Consider the following 19,932-nt stretch of genomic DNA (forward strand, 5'->3'; position numbering starts at 1 on the left):
ATGGGGATGCTGCAACAGTCGTAAGCGTGAAAAATGGTCATAAGTCACCTTCTTTAGCGCCGTTGTGACTTCAAATGGTCACTAAATGTTGTAAGTCAAGGACTACGTATATAGAGGTGTCGGCACCTGGAAGTAGCCAATGGAATATCCCTCAGTGTCTTTCAGCTGTTTACACTTTTAGATCACCTCCCTCACAGAGTTGTGGAAAAAATGAGAGAAGGGAGTGCTTTCTCTGTTGTCTTAGGCTGCCAGGAAAGAAGGTGTATACTGTGCATTTCTAAGTAATTCTAAAACAAAGTTCATGTCCAGGCTTAGAACCAGATAGAATACAAAAGGAAAAAAATGAGGGAAGGGAGTGAGGAAAGCAAGAATTGGAGCAGAGCGTTCCTACTAGAAAGGCCAGGAAAGCAAGCTGTGCCCTCTCTCTATGAGAGGAATAAGGCCTGAATGATTTTTTCCCCTTGTTATTATGTTCTTGGCATCTCTTGAGACAAGCAGGTCTTTTGTCCCGATGACAGCTTCGCTTGAAACATCAAGGAAGAGCCTCTTCTCGCTGCCCAACAGTCTCTTTTGTTTGTATCTGAAAAACTCTGCTTTCTTTTTATTTAGGACAAAACGAAGTGTTTTACTGCTGGAATCTGGGTCACCTGAAGAGGGTAGGAAGGCAAGATTTCTGGACCGTGTTGGTGCAGAGTGCAGTTTCTGCAAACTACCACAAACATCCAAGAGAGGCTGGGCTTACTCAGGGATTGCCATTATCCGTATTTCAAACCCTCCTTTTCCTCTTTCCTCTGAGGTCTTTTGCACTGGTCGGGTTTCTTTCCAGAAAGCAAAATTATTTTCTTGAATGAATTAATATGTTTAGCTGCAGTAGGGAATATTAGGAAAATATGTGGGGAGCTGGTGATGATGCCATGAACAGAGCCAAAGAAACAACTGAAGTCTTAATAACTGCAGTGATTCACTTAGCAGTTGTGGGAAAAAAAGTCGTAGAATGGGGCAAAAGTCACTTAACAACTGCCTTGCTTAGCAAAATCGGGGCTTATTTGTGATCCTAAGTTGAGGACAACCTGTAATTCTGTAAAAAAAATATAATAATTATCTTCTATCCGGGGTGAAATGCTCCCAGTTCGGACCAGATCGCCCGATCCAGTAGCGATGGAAGCGGGTGGTTTGGAGAACCAGTAGCAAAAATCCCTGTCCCCCCCTCCCCATACCCAGCTGAGCCACACAATCATCAGAGGCTTTTTTTCTACTTTTAAAAGTAGGTTGTTTTTCTACAACCTCTGGCTGAAAAAATGCAAGGTGCATGCACAAAGAGGTGATCGCACACAAAGCGCGTGCACAAAGACAACCGGTAGTAAAGCCAGTTAGAACCCACCACTGCTCTGGAGGCTCCGAAGTCCGCACATCACTCCCCGATGGCCCTGGCCCCATCTCTGCCTCCGATGCAGAGCCCTCATCCAGGCCTTCCCCAGCCTCCAGGACTGGCCCATGTTCTTCCTCAGCTTCATCGCTGTCCGACTCCGCTGCCAGCTCCGCAGGCTGTTGGCGGACCACAACAATTATCTGGATGTGTTCTATATACTAGAAATGCCCCACTGCTTGGGCCAAGCTTATGAAATGGTTTTAATTATAATGTAGTAGTTCACATAAGACAGGGGTATCAAACTCAAGGCCTACAGGCCAGATCTGGTCCATGGGGTGCTTAGATCTGGCCCGCAGGGGACAGCAAAGGACCAGCCCGCAGTGCCTCTGCCAGGGAAAATGGAGCTTGCGGAGGCCCTCCCAAGCTTCGATTTCCCTGGCAGTGTGTTTCAGGAAGCTGTAGCAGGAGACTGTAGCAGCCAAAAATGGAGCTCGGGAGCCCATTTTTGCTGGCAGAGTGCTCGGGCCACCACAGGTACCCTTGACATAAGTGACGTCGAGCTGGCCATGCCCACCCTGGCCACGCCCATCCAAGCCCCAATACAATCCTGATGCAGCCTCAATGAAATCGAGTTTGACACCCCTGACATAAAAGAAAGACTGGAAAACGCTGGTGTAAATAATGTTTTCCAAACCTGAATTAAAATCGGCCTTATGTTCTGGTGTTTACCTGATGAGAACCTGATGAGTTCTTGCAATCAGACTTCATGTTTCTTAGTCACTGCTCTAGAACTGACTACCTTGAGCTCACAGAGACTTAAGTCGCTGCCAATGGTAGAACACCTGAATAGGTTTGTGTGCTAAAGCCCATTTTCTCTTTGATACAACCATGCCTATTGATGGGAAGAAGGTATGCCCAGAGGAGAGACTTATGCAGTGGCACAAGTAATAGTCTCTTCTATTACTGTATTAGAAGCAATTGCATGCTCCTATCCGATCCAGTAAAAGACAGGCTAGGACATAAGAGAAGATGAAAAGGTCCAAGTTGTTCAGCAACTTGTCTTCCCTGAGAGCAGACAGATGCCACAGGAGGAAATCTGCGTGCAGGGAAGGAAGATGATGGCCATTTCCTGTAAGGATGCATATTTCTTTGGAAATTTGGCATGCGGTTTGCACGACAAGTTGGCAGAGAAAGATCTATCGTTCATAGCTTTGCCAAACCTCCTTTAAAAGCCACGAAACTAGCTCCTTTACCTCTGCTTTTGACCCCCAATGTTTGAAATTAACAGGAGTTTCTTTGCTGTATAGCTTTTACTCATTTCAATACAACTTGTGTAGAAAAACTTCCAGGGATCTGAAGAATACTCAGGAAAAAACTTTTGCTAAGACATCTTACCTTATGTTGCTATTCCTGTGGCTGTTTTGACAGACTGCATAGTGTCTTTTGAGGGAAAGTACAGATATTTCTAACAGCATGTTCAGCTATGCAAATGATTGGTGCAGCTTTTGATCCAAAGATTTCCAGTGCAAAACAAACAGCATAGAAGAATTAGTAAATCTTCTCCTAATTGAGGCCTGAATCTTGGCAACTTCATGGACAGGTCCATATTGTTTCCCTACAATAACATCAAGAAAGTAGATTTTCACTTATTTCTTCCATGATTTAAAAAACAAAACCTTTCTAACCTAGTCTACAGCTCTAGCTTTCCCTGGGTAATTTCCCATCCAAGTACTAACCAGGTCTGGCTCTATTTTACTTTTCAAGATCAGTTAAGGTCAGCTAGGTCTGTCCACCTAGCTGAGGACAAGAAGTCACCTTCCAAGTCACTAAAATTGGATATGCACATTGCTTTACTCTGTAATCTTTTGTTCTGGCAATGTGTCAATAGTGCACTGCACTGTCCCAGTTTTTCGAAGTAGAAAAGGAGTCCTATTAATAGCTGTTGTCCTAGTTTCATATTCAGCAGGGTCTTTCTCTGTGCCCTAGATATATATTACTTCTGGCTCACACCATTTCACCCCTAGAAAAGCTAACTGGTCCTCTAGGTGTACTAGAATATTAATAGTGGCCGGGAGAGAACAAAGAGGTCTCCTAGACTATTAAAAAAAGTACTGCCCCTGTCAAAATATATCAGGGAGCTATTTTTCTTTCTCTCCATAATGGTTTTTGTTTAATAAGATTGGAATTCCTGGCAAAATTCACAAAAAAATCATTGCCTGAAAACATCCAAAAGTGATTTTGTTTCGGAGGCCTTAGAAAGAACCGAGTGATATTCAATGCTTGTCTCTTGAACATAAGGGAATCCCTTGGGGAATTCACAAGGAACAGCCTGGAGACAATTGTGGTAATAACTCCCTCCCGAGAAGGTGGACAGGATCCTCAGGTCTGTTAACTCAGTCACCTGTTTATTAGATCTATGCCCTTCCTTGTTGGTGAAGGTTGCCTGGGAGATGATATGTAATAGGGTAATGCCCACTTTGTTGAGGGAGAGGGTGTTTCCCATTGTCTTTGTGATTGAAGGAGGTAGTGCCACATCCCTCTTCCAGGAGCCTTGATTGGACTCATCTATATTGGACAAATTTCAAGTCTTCAACCTTCCTATTTTATGGAAGGTGGTTGAGAAGGTTGCTGGGCTGCAGAAATAGATGTTGGAGGATACTGATTAGCTAGACTCCTTTCAGATCAGGTTTTTGGCCAAGACATGGTATTGAGAGAACATTGGTTGAGCTTATTAATGATCTCTGGCAGAGCCAGGAAGAAGTAGTGCAACTATTCACCAATTATGAGCCACGGTGACACAGTGGTTAGAGTGCCATACTGCAGGCTACTTCTGCTGACTGCTGGCTACCTGCAATTTGGCAGTTCAAATCTCACCAGGCTCAAGGTTGACTCTGCCCTCCATCCTTCTGAGGTCGGTAAAATGAGGACCCAAATTATTGGGGGCAATATGCTGACTCTGTAAACCACTTAGAGAGGGCACTGTGAAGCGGTATAAGTGTGCTATTGCTATTGTATCTTGAGCACTAAGAAATCTACTCAGGGTAGGCTTCTGACTGAAAGTTAAAATATTCAGTTCTAATCCCATTAAGATTTCAGCCCAATGTCTATATATTGAAATAGCATTGAACTTGGTGGGAACCTATCTAATTGGCAAAACCCAAAATCAAAATTTCCTTTTTTTTCTACCTCAAGTACAAAGTCCAAAAGCGGTTTCCAAGTAGAAACAAAATTAATTGTATTCTTTTCTTTAACCAAAGCAGTCAGTTTAGCCATCTCTGCTATCTCCATCCCATTCATCCATTGTGGGAATCAAAGTATCCTTCCATTTTTCTGTATAGAACATTCAAGATTCCAATTTTTTTTTAGTTCTGTAATCATTAAACCTAAAATAAAAATTTCTGATTTTATCTTTATATTCGCTTTCAGAATCTAATGTATTAAGATGTGAATCCTACTTCACTATTTCTTTGCTTTGTCATATGTCCACCATAAATGATAAAAAGTTTCTTCTTTGCATTTACATTTCCAACATTCATTTGAGGTATCTTTATACATTCTTGACAATTTATCCAGTGTTAAATATCAACTGTATATCATCTTATAATTTTTTTCTTTTAATTTAATGTAAATTTTAAACCTTTTGTCCACATGTTTTCTCATTGCTCAAGCATTATCTGAGGCCCCTAATTTGTGGGATGTTTCAGGGCTCTATAATCTGTTTAGCTTCTATATGAAGCCACTGGATGAGGTCATCTATCAATTTGTGGTCAGTTATGATGATGATACCAAATTGTACATCTCAACTCCAGGCTGACTAGATGATGATGTCATTATCTTCTTCAGAATCCAGAGGAAAAACAGACTCCGGTTTAACCTTAACAAAACTAAGTAGTTGTGGGTTTTTCCAGGACTGGTGATTTTCCATATTAGTCATGAATGGGTTTGCACTTTCCTCTTCAGTATTAGTACACAGAGTAAATCTTTTTGGATTTACTGCTTCTGCTGTAAAGTAGCAGTTGAAGCTAAAAGGGTCTTTGCACAAATCCATCTTGTGTGCCAATTGTGTTCTTTCCTGAACCCCTTCAGACAATCACTCATATTTTGACCACCTCATTCCTGGACTACTGCTATATTTTACATTGCCCAGAATCCCTTTGAGTGGGAGATGCATGGTACTTAAATATAATAAATAAATAAAATGAATGTGTTCTACAGGGAGCTGCCCTTTAAAACCACTTGGAAGCTACAGTTGATCCAGATTGCGCTGACACGGACAATTATAGATAGGGATCCCCAAACCCCGGGCAGTGGCCCACTTCTGGGCTGTGGCCCATTCGAGTGGCTGGACAGCACATGCACGCATATGCGCAGTTCAACAAGTTGTGAGTGGCAGGCTGGTACACACACACACGTGCATGCACAGCTTGACTTGCCTGAGCAGCGGGCTGGTTCCTCTCTCCCTCCCTCTGCCGGGCCGCCAAGTCATACAGGTTGGGACCACTGATTACAGGCATGCCACATGATGCCTATGCAGGGGTGAAATGCTCCCGGTTCAGACCGGATTGCCCGATCCAGTAGCGATAGCGGCAGGTGGTTCGGAGAACCGGTAGCAAAAACCGCTGCCCCCCTCCATGCCCAGCTGAGCCGCACGATCATCAGAGGCTTTTTTAAAAAAAATTTTAAAAGCATTTTTTCTATAACCTCTTCGGCCGAAAAAATGCTTTTAAAAGTAAAAAAAAAAAAAAAGCCTCTGATGATCACGCGGCTCAGCTGGGATCGTCAGAGGCTTTTAAAGCATATTTTTTTACATTTAAAAAAAAATGTTTTTAAAAGTTTTTAACATTTTTTAAAAAAATGTTTTTAAAAGTTAAAAAAAAAAGTTGGCCACGCCCACCATCACTTTACCCCCACCACCACCAAGCCACGCCCACAAAACTGGTAGTAACAAATTTTACATTTCACCACTGTGCCTATGTGACATATTTGCTTTACAAGTTGCACTGATTACTAGTAGGCTAGTGTTCCCCATTTGAGTAATTCAAGGTACTCAAAAAAAGCCCATAATGGTATTGGGCTGTTAAAATCTAAGAAAGTACCTTCCATAGTTTCTGCTCATCCTGTCTGATTTGGGAGAGTGAGCATGCTCCGAGTTCCATCCATTAAACAGTGTCCCTTATTGAGATCTAAGAAGTATGCCTTATCTGTGGCAGGCTCGCTCTCTGGAACAATATCCCTGCTGAGATTAATCTGACCCCATTCTGACCATGATTAAGAGAGCGCTTACATCTGGCTCTTCCTGCAGCCCTTGGGTTAAACTGGGTGATGGATCCTGGGGTTGCATTGTGTACAGAATGAATAATCTTTCTCCTGGTGTCTTTGGTTTTATTTGTGTTTTTACTAATGATTTTATTGTAGATGCCCTGTGTTGCATTGGAATTGGTGGCCTTATCTTTTAATATGCTGCAGTGGTCATGGATGAAGGATCTGACATTTTACAGCAAATGGCAGCTGTAGCTAGGAGAGCCTTTGCCCAGGTTCCTGTTGTGCACCAATTGTGTCCATTTCTGGATCAGGATGCTCTAACTCACAGTAATTCGCACTTCTCATCTCCTGTTTGAATTACCATAAAGTACTGGATATAGACTAGGGACGTGGTGGCTCAGTGGCTAAGACGCTGAGCTTGTCGATCAAACGTTCAGCAGTTCAGTGGTTCGAATCGTAACGGAGTGAGCTCCCGTTACTTGTCCCAGCTTCTGCCAACCTATACGGTCCTTGATTTATAACCATTCATTTAACAATCATTTGAAGTTATAATTGCACAGAAAAAAGGTGACTTAAACCAGTTCTCGCACTTATGAATGTTACATTCTCATGGTCATGTGATCAGAATTTGGGTGTTTGGCAACTGGCATGGGGTTATGATGGCTGCAGCATCCCAGGAAGGTGTGAAATGCTACTGGTTAGGGGCGGTTCGCCCAAATCGGTAGTGAAAATGCTACTGGTTCGCCTGGACTGGTAGTAAAAAAATGATTTAAAAAGTAAAAAAAAAGTTCCCACGATCACATGGCACAGCTGATCGTCTGAACTTTTTTAAAAACTTTTTTTAAAGCATTTTTTTACTACCCATTCGGGCAATAGATAGTAAAAAAATGCTAAAAAATGTTTAAAAAAAGTTCCAACAATCAGCTATGACAATCAACTGTGCCTTGCGATCCTGGGAACTTTTTTTTTTCTTTTCTTTTTAAAGCATTTTTTTACTACCTATTGCCCGAACCGGTATTTTTGTGTAAAGTGTGATAGTTTGTTTTTGAGCTCTCTATGACTCTGTGAGGTTCCTGCTTGTTGCAGGGGTCATTTTGTGTGAAGTCCAGCTTCTTTTGCATTGTGTGTGTCAGTTGTGTAGCTTTTGTGTTATTTTTGTGTAAAGTGTGATAGTTGGTTTTCCTGGTCATAGAACCAGTAGGGAAATTTTTGAATTTCACCACTGATCCCAGGGTCATGTGATTGCCATTTATGACCTTCCCAGCCGACTTCCAACAAGCAGAATCAATGGGGAAAGCCAGGTTTGCTTAATGACCACATGATTCACTTAATAATGTTAAGTGCCAAAATGTTTAATTTATTTTTAAATTGTTTTTAAATTTTGTATTTGATGTTGTATACTTCTGGCTGTTCACCGCCCTGAGTCCTTCGGGAGAAGGGTGGTATATAAATTTAAATATTAAATTAAATTATTAAATTAAATAATTGCAGTGATTTGCTTAACAACCAAAGCAAAAAATTGAGTGCAACTCTCTTAACCACCACCTTAGCAATGGAAATTCTGGTCCCAACTATCATAAATTGAGGACTACATATACATATACATACACATATACATACACACATATACATATGTGCACACACATATACATACACATATGATCAGTATGTCTGTTTTTATGTAAAGCAAGTTTATATCACTAACAGAAAACATTAGATTCTATTCCTAGTGATTATGTGGATAACTGCTTGCCATTCTGAGCATTTAAACATTAAAGCATTTAAATATGCTCAAATTCTTTTGGAATAGCTCCAAGGGCTCTTAAAATGGTCACTCCTCAGTCTGCCTTTTATTATAACAGGAAACATTTTTTGCTGAAGGCCCCTTCCTTCAGCTGTAATGTATTACAGCTGAATGATAGGGAGGAGAGAAGTAAAGGAACAGCGGGATCAGAGACAAAAACAAACCCTTTTTTGGCATCTCTTTTCTTTTCCCAAACCTGAAAGGAAAGATGGCAGATTTTTATCAGTGATTATAGGGATTGTGGTCTAGGATTTAGAAATTAGGATGAGAGCTTCCCATTTCCTATACTTATGTTAGCAAAGCTAGGGCATACAGATATCTTTCAATAGCATTTCAGGTTACAATCAGCAGGCATAGGAGTGACTTTAATTTTTCTTGTGCATCAGTTCATCATTAATAGATGTTCCTGTGATAGTTTAGCTGTTGGTATCCATCCTTAGTCCCAGGGAAATTAAGAGAACTAAGGAATTCTCTTAAACCTGGAATTCCCATTAAATTCTTCATGTATCTTCTCAAAAGTGAGTCTAATTAGGTGCAGTGAAGCATGCATTCAGGTAAATATGTGCAATTTTAGCCTAATTAAACCCCTCTCTTGAAAACAACCACAAATCATGCTTGGCAGAGACAGTGCAACTTCCCCCCCCCCCCATAATTTAGCTGAATCATGTCCATAGGGCAAAACTTGCAGATTATAGAAGAATGTTATCTCTCTTTTCCTAACATATGCAGAAAGGCACACCAAACAGCTGTGCTATAACAAATTCAACATGTGTATCTTTCTTCCAAATTAATAAAGCATCTGCCTATCCCAGATCCTTGGGAAGGATTCGATCGGTTGATAAAAATGCCAAATCGAGTCTTAACATCTGGCCGACTGTGCAACCAACCACAATAAAGTAACAATTTATTAAACTTGTATGCCTGCCAACTCTTATAAGATGGGGTGGTTTACAAAAAACTGCTGTAGAAAGCTACGCCACCCTGCACCCAAAGGGGCTGAGGAAGGGGGCAAACCCAAAAGCTCTTTATGAGGTAATCAAAGAACAATAAAGGAGAACATTTGTAGCTCAGGGATCCTTGGTGCACTCTTGAGAGCCACGGTGGCATAATGGTTATAATGCAGTACTGCAGGCTACTTCTGCTGACTGCCCGCTACCTGCAATTTGGCAGTTCGAATCTCACAGGCTCAAGGTTGACTCAGCCTTCCATCCTTCCGAAGTGGGTCAAATGAGGACTCGGATTGTTGGGGGCAAGAGGCTGACTCTGTAAACCGCTGAAGAGAAGGCTGCAAAGCACTGCGAAGCGGTATATAAATCTAAGCGCTCTTGCTCTGAGCTTGCTTGTTTTCTTGCAGGCGTTTCATTGCCCTAACTAGGTAACACCATCAGGACTAGTAAAGAGTGCTGTTTGCTGTCAGATTATATTCTAGTGTCTTGCCTGTCTGTGTGAAGGTGGGAGCGATTAGGGATACTTTGGTTGGGCTGTTTACTGATGGCAGTTTCTTGATTGTAATAAAAAAGGCGCATTTCTGCTTTATTTATTTATTTATTTTTTGCAGCGCCCCTTACACACACTTAGCAGAAGTCGCAAAGCAGTGCGCCTCACCTCTGCCCGTTTTCTTCTCCTCGGCTCGGAGCGCCTTGCTTCACCCGGTTCCATTTTTTACGCTGGCCAAAAAAAAAAAAAAAAAAAAAAAAAAAACCCTCCAGCCTTGGCTGTTCGACAACGTCCGACCTGGCCCAGCGTCGGGCCGGTACGTATGTGCGAATTTCTTCCCCATCTTTTCCCTTAATCTATCCCAAGCTCCGCCGCGTCCCTCCTCCCGCCCCGCCTCCTGCCCATGTGCAAAGCCGCGGAGCTGATGTCATCGCTTGGGCTGCCCGAATGTGTGTCAGTGGGGCAAGCCTTTGATTCTGTCACATGCAGGCTACACATGAGCCAGCCGCTGAGGTACGCCAGAAACCTAACTCCCCCGCTCTTCGCCTTGGCTGGAAAACAAGAGCGAGCGATTCATCTGGGGAGTTGAATAAGCAAAAAAGAGAGAGAGAGAGAGAACCCAACCCCAGCAGGAACGCTCACCCACATAGCCTCGAATTCAGGGAACTGGGTTGGGGAAGGAGGTGGGGAGGGGGGAAGGCTCGGCTTCAGCCTCTTGCCGAGCCTTGCTTCAAAAAGCACGTGGAAGTCGCAGTCGAGGACACGACTGCTGCCTCCTGGAAGCACAAACCATTTTGCAGAGCGCGGTGGCTCAGGAGTCGGCAAGCACGCGCGCGCGCTCTTCTCTCTCTCTCTCTCTCTCTCTCACACACACACACACACACACACACACACACAGAGGCAGGAGAAGAGGGGGGACGTTGGGGAGGATTCCCTCGTCGCGCACAGCCGGCTTGCTACCCATCGCCCCTTTTCTAGTTATTTATTTATTATTATTATTTGCTCGATTTGGGAGAGCCCAGCGCTTCTTCCCTACGAAAGCGAGCAAGCGAACCCAACGCGCAACTCTTCATTGCCTTCCTCGAGGCGATTCCTTATCTCCCCTCTTTTTATTTATTTTATTTTTTTTATATATATTTGGGCAACCCGAGAACCAGGTTTGCGCTAATAACGGGGGGACGTCGGAAGAGAGAGAGAGAGAGAGACCCAGCATGGATAACAATTCCGGTAAGCCTCTTGTTTTCTGCTGCAATTTTTTTAATTCTCCTTCCCACCCCGCTTCCATCCCTCCCCTCCGGATTGCAAGTGGGCTGATGGGCGCGAACCTAGGGAGGTCGAGAAGAGAGGAAATGAAGTAGCCAAGAAGCTCGCTACGATGTTGAATGGGGTTTTGTATTTTCATGCCACCACGGGCGGGTTTTTTTTTTTTTTCCTTTTTTTCTTTTCTTTTACGTTTTCCACTCCTTAGCTTGCCCACTATACTGTAGCTCACTACACCGGAAGGAGCGCCTAAATCTGGGGTTTTAATTCATTTTCCTTTAAAAAAACAAAACAAAACAAAACACAACAGCCACCGGGGAAATGCCTTCTTTGGCATTCTGCTTTAGATTGTTAGCCTTTCTTGGGTCGCCAACGTCTTTGGAAACGGGTTCCAAAAAAAAAAAAAGGGAGTGGGGGGGTTGGGTTGGGAATCCACAGCAAAAGCGAAGGGAGAAGAGGAGTCCGGGGTGGTGGTGGGAAAAACAGTTTTTTGTTGTTACTGAAATGGTTGTGGAAGAGGAAAAGGAGCTACAAACAGCCGATTGGAGATGTATGCAATACAAAGAAAGAAAGAGGGGAGTTTATTGGTGCAATGCAAATTCTTGGAGACTGCGGATCTTTCACTACTAGGACTGGGCGAGGGACAGGGACTTTGGGGTGGGGAGGGGAGGGGAAGGAAGGGAGGCCCCCGAGAATCGCTGTTCCAAATCGCTTTAATTTGTGTACAATGAACCGGGGTCACATGGGTGCCGCTGCAATTTGTGCTTCTCGGTAAACAAACCCAAGCGATGTTTGATGGATGGTTCTGGAAAGCGGCTTCTTGTTTTTGCGTTATGCTCGGCTAGAAGAATGGGGGTGGGGGGGGGTAAGAGGTGGGGGGGGGAAAAAGAAAGGCTCCCTACAGCCTCCTTTTGTATGGATGCGGGAGAGGTTAGGTGGGGTCAGTCAGTGCGATTTGACCGTTGTGGAATGTAGGAGAAGAGTTTGCAGTCAGTAGTCAAAAACAAAAACCGGGAAAGCGTTGAGGCAAGGAAAGCCACTGTTTGCAGATAAACTAGGTTGCTGGGCTAGCCCAACCCCCCCCTCTTTTTTTTTTTTTTTTTTTTTTTGATATATCAGAGTTAAATGGTCTGACGCCCTGCAGCAGGTGCAGATTCTAACTCCCCATAAGATGAGTGCAGACATCATGAGAATTGTAGTCCAAACCATCCAGAACAGTGTTTCTCAACCGTGGCAACTTGAAGATGGGTGGACTTCAATTCCCAGAATTCCCCAGCCAGCACGGAGAAAAAAAAGAAAAGGGAGAAAGGAATGCCTGGGCAGAATTAGATATTCTGCTGGTTTAAAAAAAACAACAGGCTTTTGGTCCTTACTGCACTGAAAATAGATTTTGATTACATTTCTGCAGCAAGAGGGTTATTTAAGCAAGATTTTAAAGGAGCCATAGCTCCATTGATCTGCAAAGCGACTTGGGTGCTAACTTTTCAGAAGCAGGACACTATAGGTATAAACGTTGGTAGATTCAGATTAAATATATGTGGTGTTTCATGCTGGTGGTGTTTATCTTTTGCTGCTGGAGATATGGCATGTTATTCCAAAAAATAAAATATTCTATTTTCTCTCCTTTGGATCAGTGTTTCTTGGCAACTTTAATATATGTGGACTTCACTTCCCAGAATTCTCCATCCAGCATGCTTTTGCTGGGGAATTCTGGGAGTTGAAGCTGCTTCATATATCTTAAAGCTGCTTTTGCAGTTCCATATGGGGAAATTTTTAAAGCATTAGAATGCAGCGTCTTACTAGTGCCCCATCTTCTAACTCCCCAACCTTGATTGTATACATTGGCTAAAGTACTGTTTGGGAGAACCTTGTCTCTCTCAAATGCAAGGTGTCCCTATGGAGAGAGATGCTGGCAATAGGAATTGTCAAGCTGCTGCCCCAAAACATGAGGTAGGGACAGATGTGAGGACTCAGACTGCTTCTCAGAGGAGATTTGATATCTGCAGTGTTCTGTCTTGTATCTTAGTTGATCCACTACAAAGGACAATTGTTTGAGGCTGTGTTCATGGTAGAGCACCACTTTTACTGGCGGAAGCTTTAGCAGCCAATTTTTTCCACCTCCAGGGAGGGTTGGGAAAAAAATTGTTCTCAGAAGGTTTGGAGTTCCCTGCAACAGTAATTGCGTGCTGAGCTGACAATATTGAGCAAGAGATTTCACTGAGTGACCCAGTTTGTACACTGCGCTAAGCCATACTTTGGTTTGTTTGGTTTTGATTTAAGTGTGTGAACTTCCCAACCACTTGGTGACACAATTAAGGAAGCCATAGTTTGGCATGATGTATGAACGTAGCCAAATAATGTGACACAATCCTTTATTCCTAAGATCCAGAAATTTTATTTTTTCCAGTTATTTGTTCTGCCCTACTACTATATGTAGCCTCTTTAAGCTTTTGGATATTTCAGGGGGTCCATTTATGAAAATTTCTGGTTTCACATTGACGTGGGACTCAAATCCTTTGCCAGGTACAGTGATACCTTGGTAATCAACTGTTTTGAGACTCATAAATTTGGTGCGCAACACATTTTGACATGAAAATTTTGCCCGGTACTCATTGTTTGTTTGGTACTCAAGCTAGAACTTGTTGGTGTCGGCTGCCTTGTGACTCATTACATTATTCCTTATGGGAAAAAATTGTTCGACACATATCCTTTTAAGTGCTTATCGCACCTCCCGGAACCAATTCACGATGAGTACCGAGGTACCAATGTAGTGACATCTCAGACAGATCACATTTGTTAGTGTGTTTTTTGTTGGAAGGCTGTCATTCAATATTGATTCTTTTGGGAATGACCCTGTTCTCAAGTAGGAATTTTGCAAGAGCGGCAGTCATCACTAGAAACTGAATGGGTGCCAGGCTTCCCTTTTCTTGAGGTGGGACAGCTTTTGTATTTGAAAGATCATCTTTGGGGCATAGGTGTGGGCTGAAAATATGTTTCTATACCAACTAATCCTGAGTGCAGTCCTCTGACAACACAAGCCTGGCACTTACACGTGCCCGAGAATTCCTCCAGTTAATCACAAAGTGATTCACTGAGAAAGAGGAGGCCAAACATAGCTACAACTGCCCTCGGGCCAGGAGCAATCTTTTGAAGGCTGGCAGAACAGGTCAGGAATGTTTTACTTACCAAAACAGTCTTTGGTGGATTCTATTTATAAGGACTGAGGTTATTCAAGGCAGATACATCCATCTATAGCTCAGGGGAAGTTCAGAGTTTACTCCTCAGATTCCTTTCCTCCCTGGCTGGCTTAGGTATGAGACAGCCTTCTGCTGAGCCAAAACAGAAAGTTGTAGGAGATGTTTATGGTCAGACAGGACTTGGAAGGATTAAGTTGTTCCCTGATACAGTCAACAGAACTCCCATTTTACCACCATTCCAGGCAGTCCTGGGGAATGACCACAATTCAGTGCAAGGCCATATACCTTCAATCAGAATAGAGCTGGAAGGAACCTTGGAGGTCTTCTAGTCCAACCCCTTGCTCAAGCAGGGGACCCTATACCAGGGATGTCAAACTCGATTTCATTGAGGGCTGCATCAGGGCTGTGGTTGACCTTGGGTGGGGGGGGGGCTGGGGTGGATGTGGCCAGTTTGACGTTACTAATGTCGGGGGTCCTGTGGTAGCCCAAGCACTTTGCCAGCTAATCGGGCTCCTGAGCTCCATTTTCGGCTGCGATGGCCTCCTGCAACCCTCTGCCAGAGAAAACAGAGCTCGGGAGGGCCATATGCAGCCCTCCCGAGCTCCATTTTCAGTGGCAAAGGCACTGTGGGCCAGTCCTTTGCTTTTTCCAGGGTGGCCCTGCGGGCCACATCTAAGCAGCCTGCAGGCCGGATCTGGCCCCAAGGCCTTGAGTTTGACACCCCTGCCCTATACCATTACAGACAAGTGGCTATCAAGTCTCTTCTTGAAAACCTTCAGTGTTGGAGCACCCACAACTTCTGAAGGCAAGTTGTTCTACTGGTTAATTGTTCTCACTCTTAGGAAGTTTCTCCTTAATTCCAGGTTGCTTCTCTCCTTCCATCCTTTGTTCCTTATCTTAACTTCTGCTGCTTTGGAAAATAGGTTGACTCCCTCTTCTTTCTGGCAGCCCCTCAGATACTGGAATACTGTATCATGTCACCCTTAGTCCTTCTTTTCACTCGACCAGCCATACCTAGTTCCTGCAACCGTTCTTCATATGTTTTTCATACCTTGGGGAAGGGCTGCAGTTTTCTGTAGGTTATTTAGGAGGATGTTTCTCAGAATAGACATCTTTGGCCCAGATAAGCAAAGATTTGGGATATGGTAACTAATTCTGTATAAAGGATCCCGACCTCTGTGGCAGTATTCCTTAGTCAGATACCTTGTGTTGGAATTGAAAACCTTAGTCATCCTGGCTAATGGGATGGAGGGAGCAGTCCACAGGATCTAGAAAGCCACTCTGTTGCCAGAAAAGAATCTGCAAAGGAGATTCCAGCTGGGAGCAGGTGATCCTTTGATGAGTCCAACCTTCTCAGGCAGCTTAGGCAGTTGAAATTCTTTTATACATACTAGTTCCTGTGGCATTTATGATGGCTGTGTTGGGAGAGCACACTGAATTCAAACTACTCAACTGTCTGCTGGCCTTCTAAATAATGCAGTCACTAGGTGGATATTTTATAATTCAAGTATGATATGGTAATGTGAGGTTAACGTGTGGTTAAACATGCCAAGCATGTCAAAGATAGCAGTGTTTGATATGATAGGTCAAGAATTGAACAGAATTGAGAACTAGGTACAAATTTTGGATTGGGTAACGTTGCAAGTTTGTGTCTTGATAGACGTAAGACTAGGATAAGGCATCCATCTATATTTTTGACAGTGACATTCTCTAAAAATCTACACTAGGGGTAGGAAATAGCAAGCAAAACAAGCATTTTCATGTTTGGAAAATGCGCATTGCCTGTTGATTTCTGCATGAATAGAAGCATGTCATGGCCTGTACACTTTACAGGTAGTCCTCAACTTACAACCATTCACTTAATGGCCATTTGAAGCTACAACAATGCTGAAAAAGGTGACTTATGATTCTTTTTCAAATTTATGATCGTTGCAGCATCCTCATGGTCACATGATCCAAATTCTGGTGCTTGACCACTGGCATGTATTTATGACAGTTGCACTGGCCTGGGGTCATGTGATCCCCATTTGTAACCTTCCCAGCTGGCTTCCAACAAGCAAAGGTGACAGGGGAAGCCAAATTCACTTAACAACTACAGTGATTCGCTATGGCCAAAAAAAAAAAAAAAAATCGTAAAGTGGGACATAATTCACTTAACTGTCTTGCTTAGCAATGGAAATTTTTGGGGTCATTGTGGTGGTAAATCAAGGATTACCTGTACTTGTTCAAGTAATACAGGAATAATCACACAGTGCCCGAAGGACAAAACTGTATGTCTTCTGTACAAGGGTTTTCCCCATCTTTGTTGTCAAGCATAGCGCTGGCTCCAAAGCAGCTGTTGATATTTTTGGGGAACAAAAAACTTTGGTTGTCTGCAGCTTTGGGAAGGAATTCTTTTCACTCACTCGTGTGCTTCCCCATCTGGTGGAATGTGGATTCTAGCAGGTTTCTCCTCTGCTTTGTTTTCTTGTTGGAGAAACATATGGCCTTCCATGCTCCTTGCCCCAGTTTTGGGCTTCACCCTTACTAGCTATGGGGCTGAGCTTCAGAAGAGAGCCAGTTTGCTCTAGTGGTTAAGGTATTGGGCTAGAAACTGGGAGATCGTGAGTTCTAGTCTTACCAGAGCCATGAAAGCCAGCTGGGTAACCTTGGGCCTGTCACTCTCTCTCAGTCCAACTCATCTATCATGGTGGTTGTTGTTGGGAAAATAGGAGAAGGAAGGAGGATTAGATATATGCACTGCCTTGAGTTGTTTATGTTAAAATAATAAAGATGGGATATAAATAATAAATAAGAAAAAGGTGCTGGCGAGGACTAAAAGTAGAAAAGGTGGGCTGTTTCCAGTGCTCTAGAAGCGGCTTTCAGGTGGGACTTAGCAGGTAGTTTGGCTTCAAGTGTCATCTTTTGCTGCTTTGACTCTTGCTTAATTCAGCACCCCCATCTAACTTGCAGGAATCTTAGGACTATGCTCTGGGTTGTCTTTGGGAACATTGGGTAAATGATGTTTTGTTTGCCCCTGCTTTTTCTGCACGTACATGGCAAACCTAGAGAACTGCCTGACACATCGAGTGAAAAAGGAAAACTTACAACGATTGTAAAAGGAATTGTGGTTGCCACCTTTTCTCCCACAGGAGTGGATAGACGCTGTGGGCTTTCAAAGCTGGCCAAAGTGTCAAAGGATGCTGTGCTTAGTGTAGCAACCTGTATATTAGTACTGCTGGAAAATGGCCTGTCCTATGAAGAAGCCCTCAAAATTAATTCCCGCTTCAAGAGGTACAACAGACTCAGAAGCGAGAGACACAGAAACACTGCGATGGCAGTGGTTGTCAAATAGACCGGTTTGCAAACAGATTTAAATTGGATTTCAAAGGCAAAGAATCAAATCTTTCTCTTCCCTTTGGTTCTCGCTGAAGATGAACTTTTCAAAGCTTGATTCTCCTTTCCTTGGAAGGAGACACAACGGGAGTAGAATATGGAAATGAATAAGCCTGTGTATTCTAGAATTCTTGCCTCCCTCTTAAATTCCCCTAGGTGTGTTTTTGGGCTGAACACATAATAATGGCTGGATCTAGGACCAGATTGTTCCTTTGGGTTGGCATTTGCTTATCCTGGGTTTATAACATTCTGTAAATTCCGGAATTAAAAGCATTTTTCCTGTTTTTTATGCTGGCTCTACACTGTTGTAATCGCAGATATTTAAGATACAGAACAGTGCCTTATACAGGTAATCCTCGACTTACGACCACAATTGAGTTCAAAATTTCTGTTGCTAAGTGAGACAGATGTTAAGTCAATTTTGCCCCATTTTACCACCTTTCTTGCCACAATTTTTAAGTGAATCACTGCAGTTGTTAAGTTAGCAACACAATTGTTAAGTGAATCTGGTTTCCCCATTGACTTTGCTTGTCAGAAGGTTGCAAAAGGTGATCACATGACACACACACACACACACACACACACACACACACCCCGGACACTGCAACCTTTATAAATTTGAACTAATTGCCCAGCATCTGAATTTTGATCACGTGACTATGGGAATGCTGCATGATTGTAAATGTGAAAAATGGTTACTTTTTTCGGTGCTAAACGAATGGTTGTAAGCCGAGGACTACCTGAATAAGGTATATTCTGTAAATATATATTTAAAATAATGTTAATCCTTTCATGGGTATTTGATCTCAGTGGATGGAGTTTGGGCTGTAAATATTTGGAGAGAGATGGTATCTGAGTTATGCTTCAAAATATGTTTTTGGTTCCAGGCTACAAGTCTGGAGAATATAGTAGCTGCACATATTTTCAGCCATAGAATGGTGAAATGCAGCCTTTTGCTAGACAGAAGCCATTGCAACTGTTAAAGGAAACCTGTGTTTCATTAAAGTATTCTTTCCACTCACCGTTACTCTCAGACTGTTATCTATAGCCTTAAGAGACTTTTCCTTTTAACAAGGAAGTTTTGTTTAAAAGAGTAATCAATTAGAACCATAATGTTATATAAACTACGGTATATTATTCATATGCTGGTGTTGCTGTTTCCAGGTGCCAAAGAAATATTTCTAGCTTTCTGGCCCCAATATCTTTTGCACCAAAACGTTGGCACAGAATATCCTATTGTGCCAATACATATATCCCCATTCATTTCAAAGAGTTCTCTGTGTTTTCAGTAGAAACTGTCCGTGGAGCCTAGGTGTGTTCAAAACATTGTTTTCTGCTTTTGATATTGTTCAACGTTTTCTTCCATAGGCTGTTTTATTTTGGGTATACAAACCAGGAATCTCCTCCTGTTTTTTCAGAATCCATTCAATTTCTAACAATCAGTGGTTTTCATGGACAGCTTTCCTCTTGAGAAAATTAACTAGTGCTTTGTCCTTTCCCTGCAGATCCTTGACCCCTCTGCATGCTCAAAATAACACGTTCTCTCAGAGCTCTATAGTCTCAGTACAATGAAGTAAATGCACTGTGCGTTCGGTTCGTGGTTCTACAAATCACATCACAGTACATACGTCCACAAATACCAAATGCTTCTTCCCCCCTCTTCGGTTTGCATGTACTGTTAGACTTCTGTGTAAATTACAGAATTTGGGCAGTCAAGAGCATTGATAATTTTTCCTCAGCAATTAATTTTACTGCTGAAGCTGATACTGCAGTTGGTAGGGAGTAGTAGACGGAGTCCCAGCATATTTCATGGTTATGTAGAAGAGAGAATCTTGATACCTGTAAACCATTTCAATCCCTGTTACACGAGATGCAAAGAGCCGAGGTGGGGCAGTGGTTAGAGTGCAGCCCTGCAGGCTACTTCAGCTGACTGCTAGCTGCAGTTCGGCAGTTCAAATTTCACCAGGCTCAAGGTTGACTTAGCCTTCCATCCTTCCGAGGTCAATAAAATGAGGACCCAGATTGTTGCGGGCAATATACCGACTCTGTAAACCGCTTAGAGAGGGCTGCAAAAGCACTATGAAGCGGTATATAAGTCTAAGTGCTATTGCTAAAGACACACACACACACACACACAGACACACAGAGAGAGAGAGAGAGAGAGAGAGAGAGAGAGAGGGAGAGAATTATTCCCAGGGAAAGTATTGGCTGCAGCTCCAGCTTCATAT

The 19,932-nt window shown here is 42.9% G+C and overlaps 1 protein-coding gene across 1 annotated transcript in view; it reads left to right on the top strand.

Moving 5' to 3' along the window:
• The first annotated feature begins 10,344 nt into the window (after positions 1–10,344).
• LOC117666487 (nuclear receptor subfamily 1 group D member 1-like) overlaps positions 10,345–19,932 on the top strand; it is a 51,832-nt gene continuing 42,244 nt past the window's right edge. The window contains exon 1 of the mRNA XM_034419164.3: positions 10,345–11,099. Coding sequence (XP_034275055.2) covers positions 11,084–11,099 — 16 coding nt within the window. The 5' untranslated portion in view covers positions 10,345–11,083. The remainder of the gene's footprint in view (positions 11,100–19,932) is intronic.

This window comes from Pantherophis guttatus, chromosome 2 (genome assembly GCF_059756535.1).
Source record: "Pantherophis guttatus breed Tessera chromosome 2, ASM5975653v1, whole genome shotgun sequence".
Lineage (NCBI taxonomy): Eukaryota > Metazoa > Chordata > Lepidosauria > Squamata > Colubridae > Pantherophis > Pantherophis guttatus.